Source organism: Cryptomeria japonica, chromosome 4 (genome assembly GCF_030272615.1).
Source record: "Cryptomeria japonica chromosome 4, Sugi_1.0, whole genome shotgun sequence".
In the NCBI taxonomy this organism is placed as follows: Eukaryota; Viridiplantae; Streptophyta; class Pinopsida; order Cupressales; family Cupressaceae; genus Cryptomeria; species Cryptomeria japonica.
In genome coordinates, this window is record NC_081408.1 from 503,516,688 (window position 1) to 503,529,265 (window position 12,578).

The window sequence follows — 12,578 nt, forward strand, 5'->3', positions numbered from 1 at the left end:
TTTGGTGAGATAAAATTCTTAGCCTTGACTAGGATTGGTGTGGTTTGAAGAAATCATGTTTTTCTTGATCAAATGGATAGATTAAGAAATGATGCTATCTCCTTTATTCGAATTTTAAGAAAGTGTCTTATTAACGAATTGTAGTAAGGTGAAATGATGATAAATTTTATGAAGTTGTATTGTGAGTCTCTATGGAAATTTCCCCTTGAAATGCTGAAAAATATGTAGTCCATGAATGTTTATAACTAAGAAATGATAGGAAATAAGTTTGAATAGAATGATGTATGTATCTATTTGCATTGCGTGATATTAGGTGAAAATGGAAATTAAGTTTCTAAAAGTAGGGTTGTGATATCCTTAATATAGATAGTTAACAATATATTAGGAAATTACTATTGGTAAGAGGTGTGGATGTGATTGGAAATTGATATTAAATTTTTTCTTAAGTAATGAGACTTATTTGCTTGTCTAAATATATGATTGACTAAATTGCTTAATGACTTTATGAAGGACATTCTAATCATCCATATGATTTTAGTTGTGCATTGAGAGAAATGATGTATGATATAGTATATCATCAAGCGAATAATTGAAGTTCTAACATCTGTTTCTATAATAACTTGGTAAATATGGTCATGGCATAGATAGGATATCTTGAACAATAGTTATGGTATGAGTGTATTCCTTGTATGTGTATGAGTATATTAATCACTTTATCTTTTTCTATCATATGGCATCTTTCATAAAGGATATTTGTCTAGACTCTTGTAAAAGAATGCATTGCATTAAAGACGGTGGAGGGAATATGGATATATGAATAATAATAATAATAAATGGTCTTAAATGTATGGTGTGCACTCTCTAACACATTTAGGGTGTTGTAACCTTAGGTGGATCAAAGCTTTGATACTAATTGTAATGCCCTCTTTTAGGATTGCCCTAAAATCACAAATTGCATTGAAATGAGAAGTGTAGAATAATTAGGGTTATAAATTTACCAATTAAAATGCTTTAATCGAGATAAATCCTAGCGTAGGTCCTACAATCATATGAACAATATTGAATATATTCATAAAACTAATTATTTCTACAAAGGTTACTACAAATATGTATATATCAATAATCATCACAATCCATTAGGTAAGTCATGTCACATCTATATTCATTGTTAGTATTCAACCATAATAAGGTTTCGATGAGGGAACATGCTAGGTTGACCCCAAGCAATTCTCACACTAAACCCAAGAGCAGACTTTATACCCCCTTGGCCCACATGTGCCAGACATGCCAGTCAACCATCATGTGGTAGCCCACCTAGTGGGAATTCTCGTCCTTGCCCTTCCTATTCATGCCACTTTATTCACTTGCTTATGAATATGAATTTCTTTATCACTCAATCATCATAGAAGTCAAAGAGGAAATCACAATAGGGTGCCCATAAATCCTCCTATATAAGCCCAAGAGTGGACTTTATACCCCCTTGGCCCACATGTAGCAGACATGTTAGTCATCCACTATAGAGTGGCCTACTTAGAAGGGATCTCATATCAATTCTCCTTCTTTGTGTCCCCTTCCCCACCTCCACACAATTGCTTGTTGGTAAAGTAATAATTAAAGAACAACATTACATATTATTGCATATCAGATATATGAGTTAAGTGTCCAATCTATTATCCATTGCATATAAAATGTATGAAATTAAGTGTCAGATTTGTTACTCCATTGTGTACCAAATACTTGTAGAATATAAGTTATTGCAGACTTCTTTTAGAGTGTTGAGAGTAGACTAGTTGTTTTTTGATCTTTCTCTTTTTGGTTTGATTCTTCTTCCTTGTTATTCGCCACTTGCTTGGTTAATGCTTGTTTGATGATGTCCTATAAAAATCTGATCATGTCAAATCTATTATCCACTGCATATAGAATGAATGAAATTAAGTGTGAGATCTATTACTCCATTGCATACCAAATACTTGCAAAATATAAGTTATTGCAGGCTTCTTTTAGAATGTTGAGAGTGGATGAGTTGTTTTACGACTTTCTCTTTCTGATTTGATGATTTTGCCTTGTTATTGAACCACTTGCCTGGTAGTTGCTTGATTGATGATGTCCTATAACAATTTGATCTTCTCTTCCTTATATAACCCTCAAAGAGGATGAATAGACACCATCCTACCTCTTCCCAAAGTGAGGTGTCTTCTCTAAAATAATCATTATCTTATAATTCATATTAGTAGTCTTAATAATCCAATTTCTAGCTATCAAACGTGTTCAATAATATATATTCATCTCTCCTATAGTTAGTTTGTTCTAATTTCTCTTACTTACTATTATAGATCAGATGCTTATTTCCATTTATTCCTTGATACTCCATACTCCTATCTTAGAATTCACTAATTCCAAACGGATGTCAATAAATCAAATTTCTCATTTATGCTATGATTTAATTATTTTTTCTGTTGTTCATACTCAGAATTATGCTTTCGAAATGGACTAAGATATCCTATTTTATGCTTTTAGTTGATCTAATTAATTTAATTTTCCTTGCTTGACTTCCTTTTCAACTCCTCCTTATCTTCTTTATAAAGCTCTTTCAAGGGAGGCAACTCTTCACAATGGTTGGCCTCCTATTATAATAAATTTAATTTCCCTTAAAGGGGCAAACACTTCAAAGGGGTCAACCTAGGTTTGATTATTATTTTATTTTTTGCACTTGAAATGTTTTTAAATATAATGTTATTATCCCAATTTGGGTCGGCCTCTCCAAAGGGAATGTAATTATTTTATTTTCATTACCTAGGTTTTATTTATAAAGTTGCAATTTCTATTAACCCTAGGTGGGGCGTGACAAATCATCCTAAAATGAAGTCCACCTCCAAAATGGTCACGACCAAGTATGCTGCTAAGGGACCAAAGGTAGCAAGAAAAAATAAAATAACCCAAAGGTGGAAGAACGATGAGAATGAAGCCTACTTTTCAGTGTTCCACGATCGTTGGGGATGAGGGCATGTAGGGACAAAGGACCTAAGCTTGGGGACGACAATGAATGGGGTGGCGGGTTGGTGGTGTTGATATAGTTGTACATATACTTACAGTACTTGAAAAATAGTTGTGAAAAGATGTATAACAGTATAAGAATTACATGTCAAATGAAACTATAAGAAATTAGTAAAATTATAAAATAGCAAAATTTGAAATACTAAATCAAAATACCAAGATTTCTTGAATATTAATTGCTAAATAAAATTTGACAAATGAAATTGTCAAATTGGAGATTTCTATTATATCAAAAAATTCATATAAAAATTTGGTATCACAAAGTTTATAAAGATTATTACATGATACATCATTACACTGAGTAGCAAATAGCAATGGCATTACAAAAGACAAAATGCCAAAATGTCAAAACTCAAAATGTAGCGAAGGGACACCTTTAATCATCTGCAAACTCCTCATCACTAGAACTGTTGGACTCCCCACTGTCAAGATCCCTCAAGGTAACACCAACTAGCCATGCATCTGAAGTGGTAGGATCATCCTCATCAACCTGTGATGGCTCCTTTGGCTCTACATCCCATCGTGTCAATGGACTCTCTTTGTACACAAGTGTCTTTCTATCAATGAGATGCAAAGCACTATGTACAACCACAAGCTTCTCTTCTCTCTTAGAGGTAAGTTTGTTCCTCTTAAGAGAGTGGATGAAGATATATGTAGACACTCCTCTCAGTAGTTGAAGAACTAGAAACCTAGGATAGCATACAGATAGCTAGAGTGGTAGTTAAAGATTTCTAACCATGACAATTCCACCACAAAAGTGGGTCCTCTTATGCCATATTTTCTATATCCATCTTTGTTGTGTCTAAATAACCTCTAAGAGTAGCAAATTTTGTCCACTTAGTGTGAATTATGTTAGCATCTCTAGAATCATACATCATCTCCATGCACCTAAAGAATCATGCCTTCACCTCATCATCCTTAATCGGTGTAACTCTACTTGGTCTAGCCTTGTACCACTTAGCATTCAAGGCATAGGCAACCATATGCAAGGGAGTGTTGAGCTTGTCCCATCTACACTAAATGATTGGCCGAATGTGCTCATTATAGAATGCTAAAGTGGGGTCCTCCACTAGCACAGTAGCCCTAATCTAATCAAGCATAAAATCGATGCATTCATACACATCTCTAAGGTTAGGTGCATCCCCATCCCCATATATGATGAATTGGAATACTAGAGCAATGATGGAGACAATGTATTTTGCATTAGTCCAAAACAAAACACATCACTCTCCACTATCTCCTTCACCCTTCTCCCCTGCTCTGTCTTGGCCTCAACCCACCTTTTCCACTTTGTTGTCATAACCATGAGTTGCAATGCCTCTTGCAACTCAATCACTCTTCAAGATAATGAAATAAGATGCATATCTAGTCTCAACTGGTTTCAAAAACTCCTTTGAGAAGGTCCTAAACAATGCATGTGAAGTGTGGTGGTTGTAAATAAACATTTGCACATCTCTCACATCGTTGACCACTACTCTAATCCAATCAATCTTCCCCATGTCCTTGAGTGCATTGTTCATGGCATGCACACAACATGGAGTCCACCATATATGTGTATAGGTTGCCTCAATAAGTTTCATTGTTGCTCTACACACATGGGTTGCATCTGTCGCTACTTGGACCACATTTTGTGGCCCAACCTCCTCTCAAGCCTCCCTAGGAACCTCAAACTAAAAATCAGCATCTTTGTGATGGCTTGTACAATCAACTGCTCTGAGAAAGTATGAGCCCTCTACACATGTGACCATGATGTTGATGAGTGGATGATGGCTAATGTTTGTCCACCCATCCATAACTATGCTACACCCAAAGGCCACCCAACATGCCTTCATCTTCTCCATCAAAATGTTGATCTTAGAATAGTTCGTATCCAAGATCATGGTCCTCAATTTGGTCTCACCCCGTGGCACATATGATGGTCCTCCCTTCGCCACCATTGACAGCATCTCCTTATAATAAGGAGACCGAGCTACATGAAATGGGATGCCATTGGCAAAGAAGAACCTACCGATGCAGTCATCTATATCACCCTTCACCTACACATTAAACAAATCAACTATGGGGTTACTTTGCATCTTGTGTTTCCCTGTCCTGTTAGCCTCTCATGATTGGGCCATGGCACTAGAAGAGGAAGTGGATAAAGGTCTAAACATCACTCCTCTCGTCTGCAATGTATGAGAAGAAGTATGTTGCACTTGTTGGCTTTGTTGAAGGGTTGCCATAGCAGACAAAGTAGTGGGGACTTCGATTACATGGTCATCTGGAATTCCTCAAAGCTTGTTGATCTCAATTTTGTATTCTATGTTTTTAGCTTCTCCCAAAAAGCGACATAGATCCACACCTTTTCCTCTCCAAAAAAAGGAAGTGTGCATTCACTCTAGTGATACTACCAAACCATGTAAGACCACAAATATTGCATTGCCACTTCCTTGTTCCCCCCACCTATATTTGATGTGCCTTGTATTTTTGAAGCAAACTATTTTAGAGGATATTTAAGATCATAAGGACCCTTAGCATACTATGTCAATAACTCTGAAGGGCAACCTATACTAGCTGAAGCACTTGCCATGGAACTAGATTGGGCTCTAGGATCAGCGCCATGGTCACCCCCCTCAACCTCAGGTTCAAAATCTAAATCATTTCCACTGTGAGAATGGATTTCCATCTCATCCTCACTCATGTCATTGGAGCTCATTGTGATAGTGATACGACATTTCACAAAATAAAATTAAAAATAAATTCAATAAGCATGTAACTTCAACCTAGTTTAACAAATAATAAATTTTAAATTTCAATTTTAAAATAAAAATTTAAAATTTAAAATTTGATGTTGTATCTTGAGGGCAAAATGATAAATGATTCATTCATCATTTTGCCCTCAAGATTCAACATCAAATCTCATTTTGAAATTGCAAATGTTATTCAAATTTATGTTCAAGTCTAAAGTTGTATAGTTTTGTTATTGCTTCTTATGTTACGGGTTGCTAGAGATGACATTATTTTATTTCTATGCCTCTACAGCATTTCATATGACATATACTTGTAAGCAATGCCCACCGATCAAGGCATGTCCAATCAAGACATGTCTTGATCGGTGCACAAGCACGGCTTCATTAGAGTGTTATGTCGATAACTATCGAGTCACGTCATTTAATATAATCAACCAATTAACAAATCAGGTCACATCAAATGTTGTTGATATAACAACCGATAACAGATCGGTATAATGCAAGATTAATATGATAACTATTATAGTTATCATATGATAACATCAATCGATGCTATCATATGATAACTATTATAGTTATCATATGATAACATCAATCGATGCTATAATATGATAGCTATGATAGTTATCATAAATCCGGTCTATTCTTATTACAATCACAACATGTGTAATATGATCATAGCATGATCGATTACTTTTTATAATGATGTCCAAATGTCAAACTGTGCAATCTGATGTTTTGGATAGTGAATGCATATAAAGATGATTATAACAAGTTTATTTATTTAATCATGAGGTCTACCATTTAGTTTGTAGTTATGTCAATAAGGTAGATGATTGAATAAGAGATAAATGAAGTCTTCTCATTCAATCATTTATCTTACTGAAGCTACTAAGTTTCAATAGAAATGAATCAACAAAAAAAAAGTTTAAACAACAAAAAAATTGAAAATCACAAAATAAAACAAACAAAAAACAAGAAATGACCTACCTTTTGCTTGAAAAATCTCTCCAAAATGTTGTAGAATCCTCTTCCTCCTCTTCTTCTTGCTCCTTCTCACTCTTACACTTGCACTGACCTTTTTCACTCCTTCCATCAATCTTTTCCAAGGTTTTTCTCCTCTTCAGCTTGTTGGTGAAAAAAATGAGACTTAGAAATGTGAATGAAATCACTAGTTTTAGTGGTTTTGTGTTGGATTGGGGAAAGGGGTGGGGGCCACATCAAATTAGGTTTACCCCACAATCCCCAAAAATCGCTCAAACTTCAAAAAAAAAAAACATTTAATTGTTTTTTCACGTGGCTGGACAGGAGATTCCTGCGAATCTCCCTGCCCCTCGAGAGACATTGAGACGTCTTCGGTGAAGCATTAGTGGCGGTGGCAGGACGGCAAGAGACGCCATGTCTCCATATCCATGTCTCGAAGACATCCCCGCCTCCCCGTCTCAAAGACATCCCCATCTTGGAGTCCTGGGCCTGAGGGGGGGTAACGCATTTCCATGGAACAATGCTAATTTTACATCTCACGATGTACAAAAGAAAAACTTCATTGCTTCTGTTTATTTAGATCAAAATTGAATGAATTCTTCGTAATCCCATTTGCTTCAGGTGCTAGATCCTTTAGTGAACGGAGACAAACATGTCAAGAAACTGCATTCTGATGTGAAATTGCAAATTTAAATAAGTCAAGTTGGTGATACAATGTTACTGCATATCAATAGATATAAATTAGTTTTAGCTGAACACTGTAAATCATTATTTCCTAAAACATCTTTGTCTTAAATTTTTGTCCTCTCAAGAAACCTTGAATGATCTTAGCATTCAAAGTAGGTAAACTACAAAATCCATGCACTCAAAATACACAGTTATTTGATATCAAACAGTTACTTTTTGTTGAAAACACTGAAGGAATGCAGTAATTTATCAATGCTATTTGCCTATCCACCAAAATTCTCATTATCATTACAACTTTTTCTAGACAGCTATAGGATGTGATATTTATGATTTGTTCACATTTAACTTTGCATTTGATATTTTTGATCCAATTTTAATGAATAAAACCGTAATAATTTTTTTGGCTCGGAAGAGGAAAACAAGACCTAAATAATGAACGTCTACAGATACCTGTTCACAAGGCCTGAAACTTTACAAACACTTGCAATCTCAGCAATGAGCTCCTGACAAACAAAAGTGTGTCTGTATTACGTGCTTCCAAATCCAAATAGTTAAGTTGAAAATATTACATGGATTCAAGTATGTTGATGGGGTATGGTTAAGAAAATATTGTGAAACCAGACATGATTGCCTGCAAAATCATTTAAACGCAATGATGTGCAACATGAGATCACGTGACATCCCATAAGAAAATAAGGGGATAACTGCTTGAGAGAAAAGTTTTATGGAAACTATTGATCATATCAAATGCTGCTAACTGGGATATAGAATAAAGATTTTCATGCTCTACTCCATTGTCTTTGGTCAGGCAGTTCTGCAAAAATTACTATCTGCTTTTCCATTATTCCTACCTGCAAATAGCAGAAATCCACAATCAGGTTGTTAGAATTTAAAAAATTATGAATCTATTTGAAATTCTTTACTAGATTAAAAGAAACTAACCTAAAAATTATTTTTGTGTATCCCACTGAAATCTGTTAACAGTAACACATAATGCCAACTCAATTACCAACAAGTGCTTAACATTTTCGAAGTTTTCACCTCGGTTATCGCACTGGCAGAAAACAAAAAATCAAATGTCAAGGGAAAATACTATCACCTTTTTCTGCCATTGCTTGCAAGGAGCAACCTGTTTTCAGGAGATACTTTGGTTGGAACATAGTCAACTAGTTTTGCATCTAATCCCTGCTCTCTCAACCAAACAAGTCTTCCAGTATCTAGGATCTCTTTACACTTCACTCCAAGTATTGCCCTTCTAGCTGGATTGAGGGATCTAATAATATCTCCCATTTCATCATTAGCATTAGTGGGAGCTTCAACAGTATCACTGCACAAATCAAAAGCCAGTCAGAAGTTTAACTTAAAGGCAAGCGTTGCAAATTGAAAATCACTACTATCCTCTAGTTTCTCTATTGCATTGAAAGCAGAGAATCACAAAAATTGACACAATAAAGAATAAAGCCACTCTCTGAACATGCAGTTTGAAAGAAACTAACCCAAACATATACCAATTACTGTTTCCATTGTTATGAACACAAGGAATAGTTATTCTTTCAGATTATCATTCATATAAGCAATTAAAGCATTCTTAAACCTGATATGAACAAGAAGGCATTGCTGTTTCCATTGTTGATCCCAAGGAATAGTCATTATTTCACTTATTCGTTTCCATAAGCAATCAAAGTATTCTTAAATCCAACATGAGCAAGCAGATAGTTCCCAGCTAAATATTTATTTCAACCATGTAAGTCTGTTGTAATAAATGCAAGAAAAGAAGTTCCAGACGTTTTGACTCTGAAGCAATTGAAGTACAATAAGACATGCCACTCAACACTGGACTGTCCTCACAAGGATATATTTTTAAAAAGAGAAAAGTCTCAGAAGCATCAATAAAATTCTGACTTGAGCCAAATTTGGTTGACTCACACTTCAGTAAACTCAAACAATTAGCCATAAAAATACAGATGAACATTTCAGTGCAGAAAAGAGTGCAAGTTGGAATTATGTAATATTTAATAAACATTGAAATCCCACAAAAAGTTTGTGAAGCCTTCATTACATAGATGTCCATTACTGACCAAACGTAACAGGATAAAAGAGTGAGACAACACTTATTCCCAGCATTTCTCCAATAGGATAAGCTCAAGTGGTAACAGCATTGGGACTTTCACAGTGGGACCCAGATATGAATCCCCAGGAAACAGGAAGTGTTAAAATGGAGAACATACACCACATCCAAATAGTTGGGTCTGTTGCATCCCAATAAACAAGGCCGGGTGCAAGTCCCATGAGAATTTGACAGAAATCCTACTCTTCCACCATTGGATCTAATCCGAAGGTCACAATGCAAGGAGAATTTTCGAAATAAAAAAAGTATAAATAAATGTGTCATGAACCATGCCTAATCTATGTATAATAAAACCAAATGTAATAGAAATCATAATTTGTGAATACAATGGTTTAAATTCTAATCCATAAATCTTTTGTGTACCTTTATATTGATGTATTATATTTTGGTGTATTATTTTGATTTATTATATTGATGAATTATTAATTTGATTATCCTAATACATTTAAATTGATTTATTATTTGCTAATTAATAATCAGTAATTGATTGTATGATACACCAATTAAAAAATAATAATAATAATAATAATAATAATAAAATAAATGATAATGATGAGAAAATATTCCTATGTTAAATCAACAAAGAGATAATAACATAACAAATAATATTAAATACCAAAAGTATCGGATCTTAATTATAATGCAAGAGAGGGACGTGACCTTTATTAAAGCCACGTCTCTCCCCAAGGGGCATCGGACCCATTAGTATAAGACCTGGGTTGCACACGAAAGGAGGAAAGGAGGAAAAAAAATAAAAAGGAAAAAAGCCACGGGAGATAAGAAAGAAGGATACGGACAGACAAAGGGAGAAGGAAACATCATCGGTGGCAGCCCAGTCTGGTACAAGACAATCCAACAGCAGTCGATAGGAGGTAAGTACAGTTTGAATGTTCTTTTTATTATTAATACTTAAGTTTCACGTATAGCTCACAAAACATGTTGTAAATTATTAAGTATGAAGTGTATTTGTTTAAATATATTACAATTTAAGAAAGAGAGATTTAAGAAAATAACCAGTCAGCACATATAATATGTAGACCAGAAATATGGTCTGCTGCTAATATAGTTTTAGAATTGTTAATTCAATAAGTAACTCGGATACAACTTAATGTCATTAATGCAATTCAATATAATTAATACTAATAATTTAAATTAATATGGCCATTACAACTAATACAGCTAATACAAGTATTCAGGATAGTTTGATACATTAATAAAAAACATTCATACAAAATTTATTCTATCAATAATATCAATAATGGTAATAATTAAGCAATGCAAATTTACCAAATGTAATGATAACATAATATGTGGACAAATCACTAAATAATTAATTGACAATGTAATTTAAATAAGCCATATTAAATTTAATTACTTAACCTATAGATGGCAGTGAACTTATTCTGCGTCTTTCTCTAATACTTGCAAAGATAGGGAGTGTGTGGGGGAAAGGCAGAGTAAATCGGTCACATGGCGAAAATGTCCCAAGACGGGTAGTAAACCCTGAGGGAGCCGCATGTAGACCGTGTCATGCGCCCTTGGCATAGTAAATCTTCCATCTGGTAAGGATTAGCAGAATAGGGAAGAAGAGTCTCATGCAATCTATGGGGTGTAAATCATACAACACAAATTTGCAATCCTTTTAACTTATTGGAAATACTTGAGCATTTCATTATGGGCATAAGTAAATGATTGATAGGTATGCATAGTATTAGCTATGGTTGGATAATATGAGAAAAGACCAATTTTGTATAAAGGATGAGCTCCTATTCCTAGATCCTAAAATTATTGCTTTATTTATGTTTTAGGGTGATTTTAAGAAGGGGACATCACAAAATGAGCATATTCCCAGAACAAGGAAGAACAACAGCACTCTTATAATTCTGATTTGATTTGAGGATCTCCCTCTCACTCTTTTTTTTCCCTTGTAATCAGTACACTCCAATTGAATTTTTTATTGCACAGATAAGATGTTATAAAAGATTGTGAACTATAATTCCAACTATCCCCATTCTCCTGGTATAGCATATTTTGATATACTGACAATGTCAAGGTAATGTTTCCTGTTTGTAAAGTAACATTACTAAAGAAATGCCATAACACCTTATCAAGAAAAGATTTACTCGAAGTGTCTAGGATGCAATTACCAAACTGGTAAATTGGTTTCACAATTCACTGCATCTGAATGTTCAGAAGAATGCTCCCCATCAAGTGCCCAGCTTGTAAACCATGTTATCGCACAAAATTCTTCTCTTGTAAAACCCAGGTTGAGAAAAAACCTTTTATCTGCATAATAACAATAATAGATGTCAGGAAAAACAAAAACTGATAATACATCAGTAGATAACATCAAATGCAAAATCGATGATCTGACATATCTACATCAATCATATCAGCATGTATTAATGTGAAGTCATCTTGTGTGTTTACTTTGGGCATTTGAGGAGTGCCTACAAAAACAACTAATAAATTACCAATATGTCAAGCAGAACCATAAGAATTCTTTGATATTACCCCTGCCAAATTTAATCTTATTTCACAAACCAATATTTCAATAGCTACAGAACCATATGATTGATATTTCCCTTCATATAGTCAGATAACATAAAGAGTGTTTTTAAATCAAAATGTGATCCTATGAGGAAGGAAAGAGGCACTGAATCATGGAAATATGTTCAATGCAAGGCAGATTGTATTTTTTTGGTTAGTAAAATCATTTTCATCAGTTACACTAGCATTTAAGTGAAAGAAGGTGTAATGACAATGATTGTATTTTATATAAAATGTGTTTACTGTCAGATCAGCTAAGATGGGAGGAGTTTACCAGACAAACTTACCATGCCAAATTATTATATTATTAAACATACCAAAAAATTTAAATATAAATCTTAAATTATAATAGAAAAATATGTATATGCTAAAAAAATTTAAACAAAAATACATCAACAAAAACATCAGAATCTAAACAATCTATGCAGTTGATCCCAGAAGAAGGT

At 34.2% G+C, this 12,578-nt stretch overlaps 1 protein-coding gene across 3 annotated transcripts in view; it reads right to left on the reverse strand.

Annotated features, from left to right (window-relative positions):
• Nucleotides 1-7,772: 7,772 nt before the first annotated feature.
• The window catches only part of LOC131053475 (uncharacterized), a 123,144-nt gene continuing 118,338 nt past the window's right edge, over nt 7,773-12,578 (reverse strand). The window contains exons 8-10 of one of the 3 annotated variants that reach the window (XM_057988095.2): nt 11,730-11,868; nt 8,554-8,781; nt 7,773-8,305 (exon numbers count right to left, since the gene is read on the reverse strand). In XM_057988095.2, the coding sequence (XP_057844078.1) occupies nt 8,302-8,305; nt 8,554-8,781; nt 11,730-11,868 (371 nt within the window). In that variant the 3' untranslated portion in view covers nt 7,773-8,301. Of the gene's footprint in view, nt 8,306-8,553; nt 8,782-11,685; nt 11,869-12,578 lie in introns of those variants that run through there. The other 2 variants (XM_057988097.2, XM_057988096.2) reach the window with 2 other exon arrangements.